The sequence below is a fragment of the Ammodytes marinus genome (genome assembly GCF_949987685.1).
Source record: "Ammodytes marinus genome assembly, chromosome: 21".
Classification (NCBI taxonomy): Eukaryota; Metazoa; Chordata; class Actinopteri; order Uranoscopiformes; family Ammodytidae; genus Ammodytes; species Ammodytes marinus.
In genome coordinates, this window is record NC_137225.1 from 20,778,967 (window position 1) to 20,803,783 (window position 24,817).

The 24,817-nt window shown below is 40.1% G+C and overlaps 1 protein-coding gene across 1 annotated transcript in view; it reads left to right on the forward strand.

Moving 5' to 3' along the window:
- Nucleotides 1–19,905: 19,905 nt before the first annotated feature.
- Nucleotides 19,906–24,817, forward strand: part of tmtopsb (teleost multiple tissue opsin b) — a 35,919-nt gene continuing 31,007 nt past the window's right edge. Inside the window, exon 1 of the mRNA XM_080049917.1 lies at nt 19,906–20,412. Coding sequence (XP_079906043.1) covers nt 19,950–20,412 — 463 coding nt within the window. The 5' untranslated portion in view covers nt 19,906–19,949. The remainder of the gene's footprint in view (nt 20,413–24,817) is intronic.

Sequence of the window (24,817 nt, forward strand, 5' to 3'; positions counted from 1 at the left end):
ATACAGATTATCCAATATTTTAAAATGAGTTTGAAACTATGAACGAGTAATTAAGTTAAATAGGCTGTATAGAAAAATAACGATATTGTCAGTCACGTCATTTTCATTGCAGCCATTCTGCATCGCTGTCTAAATGTTTACAGTTTTTTTTAGATTGCTAAACCACAGTGGGCACAACTGGAACGACAAGTGCAAAACTCTAACAACACTATGCACAGCAGCAGTTCATGTGGTCCAAACTCTGGATCGTTTTTCATTGCTTAAACACAATTTTCAAAACTCTACTCACTTATCTCATGGCTTAACCACAGCCTGCACAACATTGTGGATTTCTAGCACTTTGTTCAAATGCTAACACACTGCTATCACAATAAGTCTCTTAAATGCAATTTCCAAAGTTTAATCTTGATGTATTGTATGCCCCTGCAATGCACGTCTTATGTCTGAATTGTGCTATACTGTATACATAGACTTGCCTTGCCTTAGTTGTTGTGTTGTGTGGATCGTGAAGCCCTCTGACACAAATGTATACAAATGTATGATGCCGGTCTTTATCAATTGAATTAAAACCAGCAGACTTTGTCATATTAGCGTGAGGAAAACAGAGACTTCCAGGGAAGGAAGAGCTTGTGTAAGACAGGAAATGGTGTGAGTGTAGTATCTGACAAGACTTTCTCCTCCTTTCTGCTACCTGCTGCTCTTCAATCTCATTAGCGACATGATGTGTAGCGCCATTTTAATTTGCCTCGTCTTTTACAATGACTGTGTGTAGGACAGCAACACCTTGCGCAGTAATTTGATTGAACATGATCTGATTGGATTGACTCAAGGAAAAAAAAGAAAGTAAGAGAGAGAGATAGAGAGAGAGAGAGAGAGAGAGAGAGAGAGAGAGAGAGAGAGAAAATGACTCATCCTTGAACTGGGTTGAGATTGATTGTGTCAAACCAAGAGGAAAATGTGTTCTCCCTCAGGAGAGGAAACAGGGGTAGAGGACAGACAACAAAGTAAAAAAAAATGTAATAAAAAATATTTCTTTCCAAAGGCAGTAACCAGCGCACACTCTGAACAAGTCTCTAGTATTTAGCCAAAATAGCATAATGTGTGCATGCATTTGCATTTTGTGTGAGCACACTCCAACCCTCATGGGCTGAAAATCAGCCAAGTTGAGACTTCACCAGCCAAACTCATCTTTTTCTCCCACGGCTTCCCCTTTTCCTTTTTCTCTCTTTGCAAAAAGTGCTTACCAAATGTTTTTTACTTCTAGTATTCATCCAAAGGCTATCTTGGCCATCTGCCTCTGTGCTCTCTCATGCAGACTGTGGCGTGCAAACCCTCAGTGAGACTGTGAAGGCTCAATGGCTGCTGTGGCCCCGCTGTGAAATCACTGACTGCTTGAGAGCTTTCTCACAGGTTGTATCTGGGCTCTTTTCTCTGCACACTCTCCGTTCAATAACTAGCGGACTTTACTTTAGGGAATTACCCACACTTTGGTGGCACTCTAGTGTTCAAATACATGAAGAAGTTAAACACGCACACGCACACGCACACGCACACACACACACACACACACACACACACACACACACACACACACACACACACACACACACACACACACACACAAACATATATATTGATTGACTATGTCTGAGAAAGCTTTACATAATCTTCATAATTGATTACAAATCTGTGTAGCTTCCTCAGGTTCACTCAACATATGAATAGTAACAGGTGTAACGTCAAGGACATTTCCCGACACATAATCTACATTATATAACATCCAAAGTACATTGTATACTCAAAGCATTTAAAGGAATACTTCATCCATACGGAACCTGCGTTCTATCATTATAAAATTATTATAATAATAATAACGATAATCTTCCCTTGGCCCAGCTGTCCTGTTAATCCGAGCCCTACATTGTCCCATGTGATGTCCCACATAGGAATATATAGGGTTAGACAGTGAGACCATAAAACACTCTTTCTGCCTTTTCTCAGGCTAGGATGAACCGATTTCTAAAAATGTTGCACATTTATACTATAGGATCTCAGAGTTCAATACACCTTCATATTTCCACTGGTGAAGTAGGTCTTTAAGGATGTAGCAGTGTATGGAAAAAATTCTAATCGTACAATCACAGTCTTTGACTCAACCAATGCAAGAAAAAACTAATTTACATGTACACAAAGGTAAATACTTTTCTTCTATGATTTGTTTTTGAAAGATGTGATGTAATTTGTCTGTATTTAGAAGTGTGCATCACGGGGGCGCCTTTAGCTCAGTTGGTAAGGCGTTCCCCTCCCGGGCCGGGCCCAGCAGCAGACCCGGGTTCGATTCCCACCCGCGGTCGTTCTCTGCATGTCACTCCCCTCTCTGCCCCATTTCACCTCTGTCTCTCTGCACTGTCAATAAAGCATAAAAATGCCAAAAAAAATATCTTAAAAAAGAAGTGTGCATCATGAGTCTCACACTCCTCACTGAGCACAGACCACAGACTTGTCAGGTGACATGTGAATGGCCAGCGTACGTCATCTGCTCGCAGCATTAGAAAATTATTAGTTCTGTCACATTTTTAGGCCACAGCCACACGTGCATGGGTATTTTTGTAACCCGTAGCTTTTTCCTGTGTGATTTGTTCCTATAGTCCACACACAAACATCCCAACCAGAACAATAAAGCTTTTTGAAACCTCCTCCCAAAGTGCAGATTTTGTAAAACTATGTATTACCGTATTTGTGGGGACAGGGAAACTTGAGGTCTTGGTAACATCCAAGACATCCCGGATGTCTATCCGGACGAGATTTTTAGTGTTGAAATCAGCATGCTATTTGGGCATTGACCAATTACCTGCCGGCCCAGCTACTCAGTGTCAGGTATTAGGCCCATGCAGTAAACATACAGTGTAGGCATGTGCTTCATTTGGCCTTGGCTGATGCCGACTTTGAATCAACTTTTAAGTGTTGACAGTGTAGATGCATTTGGATTCAGCAATAACACGATGTGTGAAATGATTGGCCCAGATTGTTTACAGTTCTGTTGTTAGTGCATGTGGCGTACCTCACACACACACACACACACACACACACACACACACACACACACACACACACACACACACACACACACACACACACACACACACACACACACACACACACACACACACACACACACACACACACACACACACACACACACACACACACACACACACACACACACACACACACACACACACACACACACACACACACACACACACACACACACACACACACACAGCTTTTAAATTCCAGTCGGTGTGAGCAACATTTGTTTGATATGCATGCCAAACTGAATTGAAGCCCAGCTGTAAAGAAAGGGTTAATTCCATTATCGACTAATCTGCCGAACATTTCCTTAAAATGGAAAATAATCCTTTCATCTATGAAACGTCAGGCGATGATGAATGATCCCGACTTTCCCGGAGTCAAAGATATGACGTCTTCAGATGTCCAAACCCTGGAGATGTATCAGCTAACAACAGTGGTGGAAAACAAAGAACCATGTTTTAAAGAGCACACACCCACAGTTCACTGCTCTCAATTTAGTTCTCTGACATACTTCTGTTTCCTTCTAGATTTCCACACTTACATTCATACAGTATATGTATGGCCTTGTCTGTTCTGATGATGCTTGCTTTTTGTAACGTTTGCCAGAGCCTTCGCCCTCTTAACTTTGTTTCTCCTATCTATCTTCACATTGCCTGTGCGTCAACCAAATAATAACTGTTTTAACCACACTTCCAGCTTCCTGAGTCTGTTTAAAAAATTATTATATCATAGTTGATGCGGATAGCTAAGTTTAGTTTGCTGCTGCAGTGATTTAAAAATGTAGGTTACCTCTGTTACAAGGACTAAAAAACAGCCTTTTGTTAACTTGAGGTGAATCCAACCAACCAGCCAGGACACACACAACTATTAAAGGAATACCTTTGGGTGTTGCTGGGACCTTTCACTCGTCTCTTGACACTGTTGTTTCCTGATGCAATAAACTGAAAGAGTATAAAAGAGAAATGCATGTTGGGCCGCTGTTATTGATTTGCAGCATCTGGTCTGCTGTTTGCCGGATACTGTTATTTTCCTTCAGGTGGATGAGGAGTGTGACATTGCCATACTGAGAAATACAGATAGAGTTTTGTGGAGCCGATAGGCTTCATCAATTTTGTGTCAACTCATTTGGCAATGGTCTGAATGTAAAGAGCATTCATTTGTATGAAAAGGTTACGCACTAATAGCTTTCAGCCTTTTCTGTATCTGATGCCCTTCTTTTGTTTTCGGCAATTCTCATCTCATTCTTCACTGATGAGCAGTACAGCCGAACATAATTCAACCACGGCTCAAACACACCGCCAGGCCTTGTACAGCAATGATGCTCCTGTATCTAATATGGAAGTCGGACCAAGTGAGAAATATCTTTTAGTGCTAGATTTTTTCCCCTGTCTTTTTCCCCTCAGCTCTGATCTTAGTAAACGTTGTCTGATCCTAGATAATGATATTCAGAGGGAAAGTTTTTATTGAATAAACAGATATCTAGATAGACACATACGTTATTCAACCCCAAAAGGAAATTGTATTTGCTAGGGGGAGGAATATTGAAAATATAAACCCACCTGAAGGAAGACAATTTTTTCTTTGTGATTTATCAGATTAAAACAACAGGGGAAAAATGTCAGGCAGCTGAAAAAACATAACTTTATAAGAGAGGGGCCAAACGTCAACAGGCCTGTGTTAAATCACAGATGGAACAAATATAAAACATTACAGAACTGGAGTATCTAAGGGAAAATTAAAGGAAAATAATATTTAATTTCATTTTATGTTTTTTTTTGCTTCAGAACATACTTTTGAGGGATGTGAGCCAACAATATTCAAATAACCTCCAGTTACCTCCGGGGCTGGCTTCGACCAAAACAAAACCAAAATTATTTTTAGATTAAACTGTCCACAAACTGTCAACACCCACTTTTCCTTATTTTGCAATGCATTGGTGTTATCAGACAAGACTAGACTTAAGAGTGGAGTTTGCAAATCCTCTTGAATTCCTGAAAAACAACATCCAACTCCGAAGAAAAATATTAGACCAACTTAAAAAGAAAAGTTTAAAGTTTTTTTTTTCAAACCAACTTCCATGTGAGTTACTATCACTTGTCCACTTGATTTGCAAAAACTTTTTTTTTGTCCTTGAAAATATTATTATTGTTATTTTTTTAAAGGTTGGTTATCAATTCACTCTTTTTCAGTGCGTTTGGTACATAACTGTCCGAAAAAGAAAAAATGTTTTTAAATTTTTTTGGTTACAGTTTTTGCCGAATGCTTACACACATGTTGCAGACTTTGGCCCACTGTGTCAAAACTTAACACACAGGCCGAATAGGACAAAGCACATGGAGATAAACTTCTAACTTAAACGGCAAAATGAAACTCTTGAAACAAAACCTAACAATCCCATTTCAAAACTGTTTTTAGCATCAAAACAATACACACATGCACTTTTGAATTACTCTTTCCTAGCAGCAACAACACACAGATGTGCTTTATGCAAAACACAGCTGTATTCAGTACTTTGGATGGTTTTTGACTTTAAAGGTCCCATATTATGCTAAATGCACTTTTTAAATGTGTTCCAACATATCCATGCGTCCACAGTGTGCATAGAGACTGCCAAAATATCAAAAAAAATAACAATCTCTCCTTTTCTCACTCTCCCCTTTTCTGAAACCCCCACCCCTCCCCCCAAAAACACTCCAGTCAGAATTATCCCCTTTTCTGACCTCACAAACCGTAAAGCCAGAAGCTTCCACTGTGCAGCCCACACCCCTATTTCTTATTGGTCCACGGCCCTGACAGACAGAGGGCGAGGCGTATCTGGCTTCGCTTCCGGACAGGGGGCGGGGGGAGCTCAAAGATTGTATATTTACGAGGGGACCTGCAACTCTTTTTTTAAAAATAGGCCATTGTGAGATTAGCTGAACATCAGCATAGTACAATAAATTATCTGAAAGTTTTTTTCAGCAAACAATTAAAGAAAAACGTATTAGGGACCACTAAGACCATATAATATGGTGTATAATAGAACCGAAAAGTGTATAATATGGGAGCTTTAAAAGTCTCATACAGATATTTTTTGTGAAAGATTGATCTACTACAGTTGATCTAGACACATGAAAACAAAATGTAAACGCTTCAGATTTTTTATTTTATTTTGCCATTTCAGGTTTTTGCAAAAGTAAAAAAATAAATGGTACAACTAGAATGTTCTACAAAACATAGTGTTCTAAGGGAATGATTGGAAGACATTTAGGCTATGAATCCTGTCTCCTGTTGGCATCTGGCCACATCACCTCATCCACGTCACAGGCAATGTCCTCCCTTGCCAAGCAACGGGGGAAATATCGCCTTGCGTGCCGTATCAAACCTTTTGCCACTATCCACTATATTTTCAATTAGAAAAGAAAAAAAGTTTATATTGTTGGTTTTGGCCAACAAAAGAAAAAAACACAACAAATAGGTTGGATCGCAGTTCAACAAGCAATTCAGTGTGTCACTATGAACTCTGAAACAATTACAGTAAAAAAAGAAGTGTTGTAAGGAATGGGGCGAGTGGATTATGAATCCTTTGGATACCGCTAGCTACATCGCCTCATCGACATCACATGCAATGTCATCCTTTCAGAAGCAACAGCAAAAATATTCCTGATATCCAGTCTAAATGTCCTAATTATGGAGCTATTGTGTTGTTGGGCTGGACTCTCAGACCAGCCTCCTATATTGTTAGGCCATGATCTATAACATGGTCCACCATAGTGACCCTGTCTCCGTCTGTTGTCTCCTTTGTCATTGTCCTCCTGACGCTCTCTCTTGTCCTCTTCCCCTGACTCTTACTGTCTCACAAAGGAGCTGAGCTCGCCTGAGGTATATTTGTAATGCTAAGGCTCACACTGATTGGTATTATATTAGCTTTATTTTTTATTTTTCATGTGTGTGAATCTGTGTGCTTTTCCAATTTTAGTTGTGTTTTGTATTTTAAATAGATGTGTTTTCCAAAGGATTCCAGGTGATTTCATTTTTGACCAATGTGTCTTATGCAAAACACTGTGTGTAGTGTTTTGCAAGAAGTGTGTTGCAGAATTTCAAACAGTGCAAAGCACTTATTGTGTTTGTAGGGTTGGTGCTTGTGTTTAGGGCATGGTCACCAAAGTTAGAGGTTGTGATGCTTTGGGCCTAGCAACCACTATTAGTGTGTAAGCATTAGGCAAAAACTGTAATTAACGCACGGACAAATAATTTTTAATTGCATTATCTTAACTGTTGCCCCTATAGTGGCTCAACAGATATATGGCAATAATACTGACAAAATAGCGGTTAAAATAAGGCATAATGCACATTATCATTAACATACGTTACAAATGTTTATTTTTCATATTATCAAATTGACAGGTTATCACGATTATTTGCAAAGAACAGAGTTCCTTATGAAAAAGTCATGTTTTCCGTATTCTTCCTGTAACAGATTTTGAGAATCGTGGAATTTTTCAAATGTCATATGTTTGAACTGCTGTGCATCCATCAGTAAAATGTCTCTTTCATATGTAAATTACATGCATCATATAAAGCATGAAGAGATTTCAAAATCCAGCTGTCATATACACAACAATCACTGTCGTTGTCAATGACATTCTAAGTGCTCAGGCTCTCTTCAACTATGCATTGTGATACGTTTAAAGAAAATAACAGAGTGAGTGTTCAGTGAGATCAGCAATGCTCTAAAAGCGTTGAAAATGGTTCGCAAGAAGGTCGTTCCAATATGGACAATAGTGAATAAGCCTGTCAGAGCATGTTGTTTATATTTTAGCATAGCATATTCTAGCATCCATCCACACAAGGTCACATGGAGATTGTATTGTCAGCGTGTACATGGCCAAACACCTCACATAAAGGATGTGGAACAAAAGATATTGAACCTCCAACTTTACTGACCTTTCACATACGCACTAGCCCTACACTATAGAGGCCTGGGGTTGAGTCCACAGCAGTGCTGCTTGCAAAGATTAGTCGGGTGATCCATCAAACACAACAGGCATCTTAGTTTTAGTTTTGTCTCGGAAAAAAAGTCAAAATTTTCATTAGTTTTCTTATCAAAATTACCTTCAATTTCTCCCAGGCAGAATGAATGAGGCGGAAAAAATTATAATTCAGTCATTAATGTTGTGATAGCTCGAGGTTGGACCCAAAAGCAGGACAGATACCAGGTAGTCAGTTTAGAACAATGTTTATTAGGCAGGCAGGCAGGACACTGGACGGCTGAATGGCGTGGCGATCAGAGGCAAGTGGATATCCGGAAACCCGCAGGCAGGCGAGCAGGAAAAGGTGAACAGCGGAGGCAACTGGCACGGAAGGAAAAAAGGAGCAGAGTTAGAACTCACTCCAACTGGAGACATGAAGCAAACAATAACCAAAGATATTCCTGATCTCGGGTAAGTTACCGCTCTGGTACGTAGTAGACTCTGGCGCTGAATGACCGGAGTCCACAGGTTTGAATAGGGAGCCCTGATTAGCCCAACGATCCACACCTGGAAACAGCCTGCCCTGATTAGCCCAACGATCCACACCTGGAACAGCCTGCCCTGGAGTGCCACCACGCCCACATGCCAACAGGGAAGCCGACACATGGGTTGCGTTCCGAATCGCATACTCTTTCTTTTTTCTATTCTTCATACTACATCCGACGATAAAAAGAATCTAGTTATGATGCAGTAGGCATACTATTGGGACATACTTTACTCTCTTATTTCATCATAACATTGCGCCTTGATCTTGCCTCGATTGCTTTTATATCCGTCGCATCCCCGTTTGTTTTCATATGGAGGCTTCGTCGATGTTACGTCACTTCACGTGCGCATTGGATTGTGGGTCAGAATCGCCCAAATAGGATGCACTTTTCAACACTAACAATCTTGGCCGCATGAAGTAGGACATCCGGGTACTTCTAACCATCCTAAATCTGGCCATAAGAATCGGGACATCCTAAATCTTTTTTCTACATACTATATAGTAGAAAGTATGCGATTCGGAACGCAACCATGGAACAAACAAAAGGAGAGACAGACGAGGGAAAACACACATAGGAGAAGGAGAGACTGCCGAGCCGTGAGTCATGACAATTAACTCCCCATGAGTCACCTTAAATGGCCCACCATTGTGTACAGGCTTAAATTGGAAAAGAAAGGACTCAATATTATTTCCCCCATTTCATTATTCATTATAAGAGTGTGCCCCCCCCCCCCCCCCACACACACACACACAAAAAATGCCCTTTGCCCCTAATTAATTTCTGACCCCCATCTTAACCCCTACTCACAGTTTTTGCCGAATGCTTACACACATGTTGCAGACTTTAGCCCACTGTGTCAAAACTAAACACACAGGCCGAATAGGACAAAGCACATAGAGATACACTTCTAACTTCTAATAGGCTACGGCAAAATGAAACTCTTGAAACAAAACCTAACAATCCCATTTCAAAACTGTTTTTGGCATCAAAACAATACACATATGCACTTTTGAATTACTCTTTCCTAGCAGCAACAACACACATATGGGCTTTATGCAAAAGATAGATAGATAGATAGATAGATCCTTTAATAATCCTTTACAGGAAATTACAGTGTCACAAACAGCGTATGGACAGACATAACAAACACACATTCCCTCATAGCTAAAATACTTAAAAAAAGATAAAAAACAATAAATACAATAATAAATACTACAAAGTGCAAAGTTATTTTTGTGCATTATAAAATCGTATGGCAGCTGGTAAACAGGACTTCCTGTAGCGCTCCGTTTTGCACATTGGTGCAAAACACATCTGTATTCAGTACTTTGGATGGATTTTGACTTTAAAAGTCTCATACAGATTTTTTTTGTGAAAGATTGATCCACTACAGTTGATCTAGACACATGAAAACAAAATCTAAACGCTTCAGATTTTTAATTTTATTTTGCCATTTCAGGTTTTTGCAAAAGTAAAAAAAAAAACACAAAGACACACAAGAAATGGTACCACTAAAAATTTTCTACAAAACATAGTGTTGTAGGGGAATGATTGGAAAACATTTAGGCTATGGATCCTGTCTCCTGTTGGCATCTGGCCACATCAACTCATCCACACAGGCCCACAGGCCATGTCCTCCCTTGCCAAGCAAAGGGGGAAATATCACCTTGCGTGCCTTATCCAACTTCTTGCAGAATTTTTTGGAAAGATTGATCCACTATATTTGCATTTAGACACATGACAAAAATATAGAAAAGCTTCTGAAAAAAAGTTTATATTGCAATTTCATGGTTTTGGCCAACAAAAGAAAAAAAACATATAGGTAGGATCGCAGTTCAACAAGCAAGTCATTGTGTCACTATTTTTGAACAATGTGTGTTATGTAAAAAACAGTGTGTAGTGTTTTGCAATAAGTGTGTTGGAGAATTTCAAACACAGTGCAAAGCACATATTGTGTTTGTAGGGTTGGTGCTTGTGTTTAGGGCATGGTCACAAAAGTTAGAGGTTGCGATGCTTTGGGCATAGCAACCACTTTTAGTGTTCAAGCATTAGGTAAAAACTGTAAATTTAACTGAGATGAAGAGCCTACAGGGAAAGTAGTGAAAGTGGTTTCAAAGTTTTTCAAATCGGAACTTCTTAAAAAAAATGTATCACAAATTGAGCAGTGATGGGTTCCTTGCTGCATCTCTGAAAAAAACCTTAGCCAGGTAGGGCACGTATGAAGCCGTCAGTCCAAACCCATATTCCCAACAAAGTGCTACTGTGACATATTTACGTGAGGTGTTTTTGTGTCTTGCTGTAAATCGACATATCAAGTCATGTTCCTGAATATCAACACAAGCTATCATGCTTTGTTGCAAATTGTTACACAAAATATTTATTCGCTTCTGATGTTTATGGAAGCTATTCGTTTTCTATGTTGCTGACATTTGAGCTGTATAAAGCCAGAGAGGACATGGGTTGAATACCGTGGAAGCTGAATAAAATGTACTTTGTCTTCTAGTGCATTACACTTTAAGCATTACATATAAGCACTTTGTGCTACATTTACTTGTATGAAAAGTGCTCTATAAATAAAGTTTGATTGATTGATTGATTGATTAGAACAGCAAGTTGGAAACGCCCAAAACTATTACTTGTGTTATGCTTTTCTTACTAAACAAACTAAGCTATGATGTACATAAAACACGTAACTTTTCAAGGATAAGCCTTAATATACCTCACCCAACAACACAAGAACTGTATAGCAGCTCTGTCCATCTCTCCTGTAATCACATGCCAGCACTAGCCAGAGGTCAAAGTGTCATCTTGTGGCCTGGAGATTGGAGACTGCACTGTGTGTGTGTGTGTGTGTGTGTGTGTGTGTGTGTGTGTGTGTGTGTGTGTGTGTGTGTGTGTGTGTGTGTGTGTGTGTGTGTGTGTGTGTGTGTGTGTGTGTGTGTGTGTGTGTGTGTGTGTGTGTGTTCTATCTGTGGGTAATGGTGTGGATAAATGGAAACTGATGCTTTTCCCAACTCAGACACTCACTCACAAACGATTCCCCTGGCATAGGGGGAGAGGCGACCTGAGAAGGACAGAGAGAGAGAGAGAGAGAGAGAGAGAGAGAGAGAGAGAGAGAGAGAGAGAGAGAGAGAGAGAGAGAGAGAGAGAGAGAGAGAGAGAGAGAGAGAGAGAGAGAGAGAGAGAGAGAGAGAGAGAGAGAGAGAGAGAACAAATAAACACAACTGACTTTCATCTCCAAATGTCAATTTCACTCGTCTCCTTCAATGAAAATATGAATTAAAAGAAACCTTTTGATTGATGGATATTTAGTCCAGCCTCGTCTCTTTTTTCCCCTCGCTACCCTTCCTTTGCTTTGCTGTTCAATCATCAATGTATTGGCCCGACAGCTAGAAAATCATCCTAACTGGAAAAACCAAAAGCATTTTGTCTTTGATCTCTTTGATGTCAAATATCTTTGGTCATTCTCAGTTTGATGCTGGGTTGGTTTGATAAGGTTGGTGGTGGTATGCTACTAGTCTATTCATATCAAAAAGGAAGTGCCTTGAATATATATTTTGATTGTTGAATTTTCCATTAGTGAGCTAAATGTCATGTTTGATTGGTCCAGCATGTTTTCAAATGATTTTTCATATATTAAACTTAATTTAAAAAAGCCCTATGTGATGGTGCGGATGGAAGATTTTTCTATTCGGCCATTTTTTGATTTGATCATTCTGTGACTCCATACAAAACGCTGTTTCGGTGGTAGATTTGGGGGCGGGTATGGCTAAGCAGGTACAGTGGTCGTCCACTGATTGCTTAACAGAAACTAAACTTTTCAAACTTGAGAAGCTGGAAATGTATTTATTTGGATAGAAAATGACTATACTGTTTGTAAGACATTTTCTGTCAATTGACTGACTGATTATTTGTCAAAAAATGTTCTACTCTTCTTGTACATATATAAGTAGTCTACAACTTGAAAATGGTAGCTTATAGGCAAGGCAAGGCAAGTATATTTTTATGGCTCAATTCAGACACAAGGCCATTCAAAGTGCTTAACAGGGGCATAACATACATCAAGATTCAAGATTAGACATTAAACATTTAGACATCGATGAAGCATGGCTGCAATTAAAATGACATGACTGACAATACAGTTATTTCTATATAGCCTTCGAGGCAATCTTCGCCTCCATTAGACATCATGTAGGCCGATCACATCCGATCACTTCCTGTGACGCAGAAGCTGCAGATTTATTAGAATTTGAATGAAATATCATGAATAAAATGTACATCTAGTAGTACATCAAAGCTTATTGTTTGCCATCTAGAACAGTGCAAAGGGCCCTTCAAAAAATGTCAAACGTTGTAAAGGGAGAGATGTCTTAAATCACAAATGATACATGAGATTGTTATGTGGGCTTCTTTTAGAAAGGGGGGAAACCGTCTTGTATCGGTGTCTGTAGGGAATTCCGGTCTATTTCATGCCTCTTGCAATAGCTAAATAGCTAATCACCCAGTTTGACAGCCAACCATTCAACTACCCAATTAAACCTATTCGTTATATTTTCTGGCAAGAGACAGAAATCTCACTTAAAGAACAAAAAAAGAGAGTTTTTATCATTTTCTTCGACATATAATTGTTTCAAACCACCTTTCTGCCTTGAGGCATGGAAGGCAGGATTAACAGTTATCCTGCCTCAACACTTGTCACTCATCTTGATGCGCTTAAAATGACATCTTTGCCTGAGGGCTGAGGTGATCAGCAGTATTCCACGAAGACACAGCAGGAGCAGCAGCGTATATAAGTATATACTGTTTATATTGCAACTCTATTTTATTATAGCTATATATTATTGTCATGTCTGTTCATCTAATGTAATTGTGTCATTGAAAAGCCCTCTGAGTTGAATTTTGTGTCTGAAGAAGAGTGCTATACAAATAAAATGTAATATTATTATAAGGTTGTGGTGATTAGTTACAGCGATCGTGGTACCGACAGCCAAAGAACCATACGTGCTGCCTCCATTGTACAGTATACATATCTTAGTGCCTGGGACATGAACGAAATGTAAAATCTGCCCATATAGTCTTGTAAAAAAGCCTATACTTATGTAGCCTATCATATTGAGGATAATGTATAGCGAACGGGTCACTTGCTAGAAATAAAGACCGACACGCTGAAGCAGGAGCCCGACGCGCAGCTGGAAGGTCTTTGTGTTTAGTGTTTTTTGTGTTTTTTTTGTGTTTGTGTTTGTGGACGTCCATCGAAACTATGACAAAGGTCCTTAGCAACGGTCATTATACCCTTTAAAGCAGTCTGTCTTGCTGGAAATAACAGACCTGTAGAATGCCGTGATTTACATAGGATTTTCCAAGTGCCATGTAATAATCGCTATAAAATATGCGCATGAATGCTTTGAAAATAATTAATGCTACAGTGGTTTTTCCCTGCACATTGCCTCTCTTGTGTCTGCTAGACATAGTGCCAAGACAAAGTAAGAGGCGTTTACAATAAACTGAATGTAGTAATACACTAAATGACTGGGTGATGGGCCACATGCACTTTCACTATGCAATCTCCTGATGCAATTCCTGCCTCTTACGGATGTTTGTCTCTCAGCTGATGTCAATGACGTCACTGTCCAAATGAATTAAAATCACACTGAATAGCATTACCATTGTTCTCTGTCTACATATGAATGAATGTACCGAACACCTTGGAAACCGGAAATATCTCCTTGGCAAACGTTACACATCCATATATCTCACTGTATAATCTCGACAGAAATCAGTTAACAGATGTCAAAAAAGTTGCACGGGTTTGAATATATTTCCTTCTACCTTCAGCTATCAAAACTAATTTGATGTTTGACACGCTGAGGTAATATTTGATAAGTGATTCAGGAGATGAGATTTAATGAATTCTGAAACTTCCCCCTGCTATGTCCCCACTTGACCTAGAGATGCCAGTGATGATGCTCCGGTGGACTGGAGTCATGGCTAACCCGTGTCTCCATCTGTCGCTGCTTTGTCTGGGTTCCAGGTGCACTGAGGAGCATGACAGAAACATTTGCATAATGTACTAATTAGATGTTATGTATTTAATTGCAGATTTTTTTTTTTTTTTTCAAAAGTTATGGTTAACATTATTGAAAAGGCTACAACAGTGTCAACAGAATCGACCAAGTGGTAGGCTACATTTTACAATAAAAAAAAAATCATAAGAAGAAAACATACAATAAATTACGTCATTGGAATATAAATTACATAACATTTAAAGATTAAATGAAAAATTAAATAAATAATTAATTTCAGTTCTAAAAACAAACACATTGATTGTGATACATTGTTGCATGTCATCGTACATATTCCTGTATACAATCAATCAATCAATCAATCAATCAAACAACTTTATTTATCCCAGAGGGCAATTCAGTTCAGCAGTCCTACACACACTAAGCAACACATAACAGACAATATACAGCGAATAAAAAACAATAAACCGGACACAGGATATGTCAGAGAGACACAATGGCTGGGCATGAGTAGGCCTACACAGTTAAAAAAATAAAAAACATCAGATCCAAGTGAATAAATAAAAAAATAAGTAAGGTACCTAACAACGACACTGATACCCAAGTGGTACAGCAACAAGAATCATGTCCAGACACTGCTGTCCAGGTTTAACAGCCTGACAGCAGACGGAATAAAAGACTGAGAGTAGCACTTCGTTTTCCTGCTTGGTGCTGCAAAGCGCCGGCCTGAAGGCATTAATCTGAATTCTGGGAAGAGGATGTGGTCCTTTTGGTTTACTATTGTTTTAGCTTTTTGGACCACGCGCCTCTCCCAAAGGGAGAATAAGTAGTTTTGTCGAACTCCGATTATTTTGGAGCACACCTTTACAATGCTGTTCATACATTTGTCAAGCCAGTGAATAGAAGTGATTTAGTCCATTAGTCAACAAGTCATTCAACCGATGAATCAGCCAGTGAAGCACTCATTCTGTACGTGGGTTACACAACCGCTCACTTAGTAAGTCAGTCAGTCGATTGACCATTTAAAGGTGTAGTCAGTGATGTTGCCAGAATCACTTTTTGTCAAAAACACGATCTGCTACCTGACTGTACTGTGTGTGCACTGCAAAAAAAGATCTGGTGTTAGTAATACACAGCTTGGACTCTGTAAACTGGTATGTCAACAAGGTATATGTAAACAAAGGGGCCAACTGTAGCTAGCAACATGCCTGTTTACAGAGCTTAGGCTATGTATTAACAACAATTCTTCCTCAAGAAATGATGCAATGACCAGTCCTCCAACCAGTAACAAAGTGAATCATCTCTGCAGGTTCCAGTCAAACTAGACCAGTCTGACTGCCTGTGGGCTGAAGTTTAAAGCACAGCTTCACCTAAGGCCAGACCTTCAATTTAGCACCAAGCCGGTCTCAGGTACATAATATTTTCCTAAAGGCTGTAGTGTGTGTGTGTGTGTGTGTGTGTGTGTGTGTGTGTGTGTGTGTGTGTGTGTGTGTGTGTGTGTGTGTGTGTGTGTGTGTGTGTGTGTGTGTGTGCGTGTGCGTGTGCGTGTGTGTGTGTGTGCGTGTGTCCAGCAACCCACATTTCAACAGGTTGAGTGGGAAAGACTTTAGATCCAATCTATTTGTGAATTCTTGGGGGTTTTGCTTTGTGAAGGGATCTGAAACAGTTAGTGTTGGAGGTGGTATGGGGCTGGCTGTCAGTGCACAATTCCTTTTTATTATTCTTTCTTTCAGTTTGAAGCTTTGATGATTTTCTTGAACGAACGTTGTGCTGGCACACACACACACACACACACACACACACACACACACACACACACACACACACACACACACACACACACACACACACACACACACACACACACACACACACACACACACACACACACAGCCTTTTATGAAGAAACTAGGACACATGAAACTTTTATATTTAACATGTGTATGACTTGAGGGAGTTCTTAAATATTGGAAATGACCCACCGCATTACATCTTGCCGTGCTGCTTCTAACTGATGCACCGCGGCCTTTGAGGAACGTAACCCACAGCCCACAACTAATACTCTCATAAATCTAATAAAGACACTTTTGACATCCTTATTTTTTCCTCAGGCTTATTTTGCTCCTCTTGTACGCGAAAACAAAACGTCATGTATCAAATGACATCAGTACAATCAACCTTGTTGTGAGAAATAAAGACAGCTAATACAGAGTGAAATATCCACGCCCTAACGCCAGTAATCCATTCATTTACTGTTACTATACATTTATTCCAAATGATTGCAAAAAGAACAAAAACATATTATTAGTTGCCATTAGTACAACCAATATTTTGAGAGCATTAAGAATAGGATTTTGGTTAAGCCTGATTGTACTGCTGCTTGATAGATGCCTAGATTGAAATGCCATGTTCTTAATAATGAAGACATTAGTCCGTTGAGAGACCAAAGTGCTGGGATTGTGGCTATACTTAACTTTTTATGAACGTGGCTTCATTTTACATGAGGCAAATTTCATCAAATTAACTCATTTTTATCGAATGAATAATTCATCTCTCACTGGAGGTGACATCAAAGGAAAAAGACAGACATAAGAGAGTTGTGTGTGCATGTGTGTGTGTGTGTGTGTGTGTGTGTGTGTGTGTGTGTGTGTGAGAGTTTCAGTGCTATACCTGCATGATAAGTATGTAAGGCCAATAATTTAATCTGCTGCTACTAAAAAAGGGTTATCATCTGTCCTTTGTTTAAGTGCACAAAAAGACGCACATTATGTTAAAACTTTTCTTTGTGAGAACGATGCAGGCCAGTATCCTTACGGCCTGATTTCACGCCTCACGATTTCCCTCAAAATGCCAACGTTAATTGCCAGTGCATGAAGTAGTGAAGCAAAGAATATAACGTGTGTGTGTGTGTGTGTGTGTGTGTGTGTGTGTGTGTGTGTGTGTGTGTGTGTGTGTGTGTGTGTGTGTGTGTGTGTGTGTGTGTGTGTGTGTGTGTGTGTGTGTGTAGGTGTGTGTGTGTGTATGTTTGTGTGTGTGTGTTTGTGAAGGATTGTGGTGTGCATGGATGAATAGCATGCAGTGTTGTAGTCAGGAGACCACCAACAGAAGACCAAGCAATGACCAAGACCAACGTTTATAGCATACAAAAGATTTAAAGTTCCTCGTAGTCACTTATAATCATTTTGGATTCTAGGAAATGGCGAGGAGCACTTTACACTGTTTCTAGAGAGGCTGTGGGTAAGTGGGTAGGGTCGTCGTCCACCTGGGTTTCAGGGTCGGTGGTTCGATCCTCAGTCTCCCCGCCACATGTCCAAGTGTCCCTGGGCAAGACACTGAACCCCATATTGCTCCAGATAGTAAGCGTGCACCCTGCCTGGTAGCTATCAGTGTATGAATGTGTGTGTAATTGGGTGAATATGTACAAAACACTAAAGCGCTTTGGGTCTGTGATTGAAAAACCAGGGAAAAGCGCTATATAAGTGGAGCTATACAAGTGGAGTTAACCATTTCTGACATAGTATAGGTCAAACCATCAATCTAGAAAATAATGAGCGGAAAAATCAATAACGAGCAATGAACAACCTTTTTCTGACCTTTAATGTCAGAAAAAGAGCAACAACCTGTCCCTCTGTTATAACCCTCAGCTTAGGGATGGGATGGAGCCTGTAACCAATCATTTCATGACTTGCACAGTTCATTACATTCCCTGACCCCTGACCCTTAGGTCCTTACTTACTCAGTAAACTAATCACTACACAGTAGAAAATCAAACTATCAATTGATTTATTTGACCTGAAATAATGAAATGACCTATGTCATTTTGAAATAGAGTTGAATAAGGAATAGATTAGTTTTATTGGCAGACCGTAAAACTGATCTGATGTCAGGCACTTTATGGATTTTCTTGACGTAAGAAAACAGTGGATACGTGTACAGTAGCAAAGCAATCGTGTTTAGGTCATTAAAGGGATAGTTCAGTATTTATGAAGTTGGGTTGTAGAGGTACTAGATAGTTAATATGTTACATTATGGAGATGGATGTCAACACAGTCACTATAAGGAGTTTGGGAGAGACTTTGTTGTAGCAGAGGGGGCCAGAAGAAACACTTTTTTTCTCCACATATATAAATGCTAACCTTAAAACCTAAATATTCATCCACTTGTACACTAAACTGAGATTATTTCCACAACTTTAGTTTGCTGGCAGACAGCCCTTTATTTTTTTAACACTCCGTCAATCAGCCTCTCAAATCTACTGGGGATTATTCAAGAGACACAAGAAAACAAAGACATTTTAAATACTGAACTATCCCTTTAATGTTTCAAATTGGTATAGTCTTGCTCGGTGCATGCCTCACTCAGTTTAGGAATCAATTGATTTGCCACCATGTATCCCATAAAAACTCACATTCAAAATGTAACATTTACATTCAGAAACCAGAATGTTGCCGAGTTCTATATATTTTTTAAATATTTGTTATAATATTTTTGTTCTCCACGTCCATTTTTCTCTCTTCCTATGTTACAATCAATGTAAATACACACTTTGAACTGCATCTTATGTGTTTGAAGGGTGCTATATGAATACATCTGATTGATTGATATTCATATATATATATATATATATTTAGTACGTTTTTTTATTTATTCCCATTCAAGTTCACATATAAGCCTATTGATACCCTTCTCATACTCTATGATTATTTTGATTTTGTATGAAAATCACATCATGCACTTTACTTGGTACCTTCATGGGAATTTCACACACTCCCTTTTTTAAAGAACACACACACACACACACACACACACACACACACACACACACACACACACACACACACACACACACACACACACACACACACACACACACACACACACACACACACACACACACACACACACACACACACACACACACACACACACACACACACACACACACACACACACACACACACACACACACACTTCCACACCGCCGCTTCATGTTGAGGGTTTATGTCCCCGAGCGCATTAAAAGGCGCCGTGGGTGATAAAAGCTCAGGCGCACTTAACGCTGAGCCGCAAGAAAAAAAAGGAGCGCACTTCTCCCCAGACCCGGAGCGCACGGCTAAGGGGGCGGATCTAACATGACACCGGAATCTACTGTGTGAATCCTCCTCACTCACTCTCCAAGTAGCTCTCTCTTTTGAAAGGATATCCAAGCTTCTTCACATCTCTTCTGTCTGTATTTAAAGCTGCCACATGCGCGCGCGGTGCAACAGAGGGCTCCCCCGTGCGCCTTCACGTCTCCAGATGGGTTGAGTGAACGGCACGGAGGAGACCGGATGGTTCCGTACCACCGCGGTGCAAAACTTCATCGGGCTAAAAGGCAAACTTCTCCGCTCGGCCAGGCAGGTATGATCGTTTGCAACGTGAGCCTGAGCTGCTCGCACTGTGCCGAGGGAGGCGCCATCGGTGGCACGGCGGAGACGGCCACGGTACCGTACGAAGAGGTGACCGGTTCTCTTTCCCCGCCGACCCTGAGCCCTAGGGGTCACCTGGTTGTGGCGGTGTGTCTGGGCTTCATCGGCACCGTGGGTTTCCTCAGTAACTTCCTGGTGCTCATGCTGTTCTGCCGGTACCGGGCGCTGCGCACGCCCATGAACCTGCTGCTCGTGAGCATCTCCGCCAGCGACCTGCTGGTGTGCACGCTGGGCACCCCGTTCAGCTTCGCGGCCAGCACCCAGGGACGCTGGCTGATTGGACGCGCCGGGTGCGTTTGGTACGGCTTCATAAACGCATTCCTGGGTAAGAAGAAGAAGCTGTTTTCGTTTTTACTTGGCATGTGGAATCTTAACTGATAAATCAATATTTCATCTTAAAATCAACATCTAAACTAATGTTGTCCTCTAGTCTCAGCTGAAAAGAGATGAACTGTTGATGTTGTCTGCTGTCAGTCAGACTGTGTGTATGGGACTCACTGGGAATAAATGTCAGGGATAAAAGTAAGCTTACTTACTCTGTTCTGCATCTCAACTCCACTGAGTGATATATAGAGTATTCAATCAATTAAAGTTAACACATCATGAATGTATCATGGATATTAAATCAGTGATGTTTACTTTACAACTGTATTTTATCCACAAAAAACAAATATGATATTACATTTGGTGACATTTAACAATGGATCTGGGAACATTGGGATGAGTTAGTTGAGACATTGCCTTCTTGTCTCAATACTAAATGTTGCTGAAAGTGTGAAAACACTGTCTCCGAAAAGTCTCTGTTTGACCAATCATGCACATTCAGCGAAAACGACCTAACACAAGTCCACACGCACCAAAAAATCAATTCTTCTTCTATTTAAACATAACAATCCCCGCCCCCCCCCCCCCCCCCCCCCAGGTAAAGCAGCAACATGTTACAATATGTTTGATTTGCTCTGTATTAAATAATATACAAACCTCATCTACTTGCTGTAGCAGCTTGCAAGAAAACATGACAAGGCGACATAAAACTCACTCAAAAACATTTGATTCAAATCCTGTTACCTCATTTAATTCCACAATTACTTTGCATCAAAAAGTGTAGAACCTAATTCTGTCAACTGCTGATTACCTTCACCATCCGCAAAGTGAATTCCCTTCAGAAGACATACCGCATAATATGAGAAAACAAATGTATAGTCAGTCACTAGTCAGATATTGAACCAGAGGTAACTTTACATTTCGAGAGGGAAAGGATAAAAAGGCAGAGGATGAACAAAAGGAAAAAAATAATAATGAAAAAAAAAATCTTAAAAGGATTTCTGACTGTGTTACATCATAAGTCTGTTCTTGTTTGGCTCTTATCATATATATTCCCTTGAGGCTGTGTCTGGTGCATAGACAGACTGTAAATGGTCTGCTAATTATATCTGCGCACACACTTGGACTGTTGACAGAGCTCTGCAACAAGCGCTAGGATCAGCACCTTTGACACTCTAATCACTTCTAAGGATTAATTAAAATCACCCCTCGGCTCAGAAACCAAAATCATAATTTTTCTCGACACTGAAGTGAAGGAAAAGCCAGAGGAGAGAGAGATGGTGATGGATGGGTGATCCTGCTGGGCTTATCAGTGTTTTATATTTGTTAAATTATTATTTTATGCATATATATATATATATATATATATATATATATATATATATATATATATATATATATATATATATGTGTATATATATATATATATATGTGTATGTGTGTGTTTGTGTGTGTGTGTGTGTGTGTGTGTGTGTGAGTGTGGGTGTGTGTGTGTGTGTGTGTGCTGGTGTTTATACACAGCCTCGGCTCTGTAAACTGGCATTTTAATAAGTGCGGCCCACCGTAGCTAGCAACATACCAGTTTACAGACCCCCCCCACACTGTGCACACACATGTATGTACAGGTAGTGGATTGTGAGGATATATTCACTGATGTTGTCAAAAAGTAATTAGGACAACGAGTTCTCCAGAATGGCTGACTCCACCTTTAACTGCTCTCTGGAGTGGTATTGTTGCTCTTAAATCGGTTGTTCTCTCCAGAGTCTGGGCTTATAGTAGACAGTGCTGTTGATGCCCCTCAAGCAGGTGTTTCAGGATTGGAGGACATTGCATTTAAATCAGCTGTATTATTCTCTGTAGAGCCTAAACTTGCTGTCAGCCATTGATTTTCTTCACAGTTGATTCCTCCTTGGAGTCTGGGTTTACATTACATGCTCTTTTTTTCTTTTAAATCAGTTTATTTTATATAAGAAAGGTTGACCTTCCATCAAGTTGTGTTGCTCTTTAATGAGTTGCATTCTCTAAAGAGAATACACTTGCAGTCTGTTATTTTCTATAAGGAGTCTGGTGTACCAGTCAAATTATGTAACTATTTAATCAGTTGTTTTCTCCTTTGGCGTCTGGGCTTACAGTAAGGTTGATCTCCTTGCTTTTAAATCTGTTGTTTTGTCTCTGGAGTCTGGACTTGCAGTCAATGTATGTTGCTTTTAAATTAGTTGTATTCTGTGTGGAGCCTATACACATCTAGTCAGCTGTTGTGGCCCTTAAATATGTCGTTTTCTCTCTGGAGTCTGGACCCTGCAGTCCAGTTATGTTGCTATTTAATCAGTTGTGCTGTCTTCGCATTTGAATCTGGGCTGACAGTAAGGGTTGATGGTGTATCTCTTAAATCGGTTTGTTTTTCTATCAGGACTCAGGAGTGGCAGGTAAATTACTTTTGCTCTTCAAATGAGTCGTCTTAACTCTGGAGTGTGGACTTGCCGTCAAGTGTTTTGGTCTTAAATCAGGTGTTTTCTCTCAGGAGTCTGGCCTTTCCATTCCATTTACGCTGCTTTTTTAAATCGGCTGTATTCTCTGAGGAGCCTAGGCTTACATTATACGTGCTGTTGTGGCTCTTAAATCAGGTGTTTTCGCTCTCGACACAGACACCCCTTTAGAAAGTCCAGGTCAAAGTGGTCTGTTATTTCCCATCAAATTGTCGGATTCTGACTAATCCCCCGTCACTAACACTGCTTTCAAAGTACTTACAGGGTCAACAGCTTTCCAATACAATCCTGGTTGCTACAAGCACATTTTGCAATGAACCACGAGCTGAAAAACATGAATGATTGAATTTGCACAATGTTTGCCAGTGTTGCATGTTCAGAAGCGGTGTCGTAGAAACAACACGCAATAATCAATAGATTAAACTGTCCATGAGAAGATCATAGGCACACTGTTATAAAAAAGACAACAATTAGATGTTTCAGAGTTTGAATTTTGGCCTGGGCTGCTCATTGGCTTGTTCGAATTTTGGGGAAAGAAGATATGGGCATCCAGGCATCAAAGATTTATGTGCATAGTGAATGATTGATGACAGTTTGGTTCAAAGTGATTGGACAGAAGAGAAACAAGGAATGAAGCAGGCCTGTTTGAAAAATGTGGAGAAATAACCAATAGTTGAATTCTGTTTGATGGAAGGCTTGTAAGCGATGGTGAAAATACTAAACAGTTTGTAATTGAAAAGGAGGCAAAGGTTTTTATTGGAGCTGCAAGGATTAGTCGATGTATTGATCAGTCAATCAACAGAAAATAATGAAGTAGCTATTTTCAGAATTGTATATTTTTTTTCCGTGGTGAAGAAATGCTGCTTTTCTCTTTTTTTAACAAGGCACAAGGCAGTTTCAGGGGAGGAGGGTTTGTTTACATTTGAAGAGCCTGCTGTTAGTTTACAAAACACATCTTCTCAAAATGTAATTCTTAGTATTGGAAAGTTTGTTTATTCAGTTATGAGAAATACCTTAGACAATGTTCACTTCTCTGACACACCCAAAGTTATAAGTGCACCTTTAAACTGAATATGTTTCGGGTGTTGGATCGTTGGGTCTGATAAACCAAGCTATTTGAAGACGTCAACGGCTTTGAGATACTGTATGAAAAGAGGATATGGTCAGGTTAAAGCCACTACGAGTAACATGGCACGTTGGCGTCCCCTTTGAACAAAAGTGGTAGTATTTATACGACGCCCGCTGTCGCAAAGCTGTTTTCTAGCTCGTGCCAGGCGTGCGAGTGTGAACTGAGAAGGGAGCAATATAGTGCATGTCCGTGTGTTGAAAGTGTGAGGACTCTTTTCGGCTCTGTGAGAGTGGTTTTGACACTGCATCAACTAATGCCAGTCACTGCCACACACACCTGATTGCAATGAGTTGATGCAGCAGTGTCACCTAACTACTCTCTCTCTCTCTCACGGAGCTGAAAGATTACGTGTCCAACTCCTCACAGAAAGCGAATGAACGAGAGACGGCAGTTAGTATGGATCACGATGAGGTAATGTGTTTATGTTGTTGTAAATAATGGCTATTTCAGATAATGGTTATCTGATGATGGTGAAGCAAAGCAAACTTTGTGTTAGTACCAACCGCTCATTCATTTAGGAGTAAACACTGCAGTCTAGTTTCGCTCTCGTGAAATTGTATACACGTTGCTTGGCAACGCCCTGGTCCCGCCCGTAGCCTATATCACTCTCCCTTTTAGCTTTTCTTCATTGCATTTTTTCTTTGATGGTTCAGCCCCGTTATCAGTCATTATGACGACAGATAACTGTCTCAAACAAAGCTCCCGCTCCCCTTCCCTCACCTGGAGGGATAGGCTTCTCAATTGACGTTGCTGCGCCACACTGAAATCTGCGACCAATACGGATATGTGAC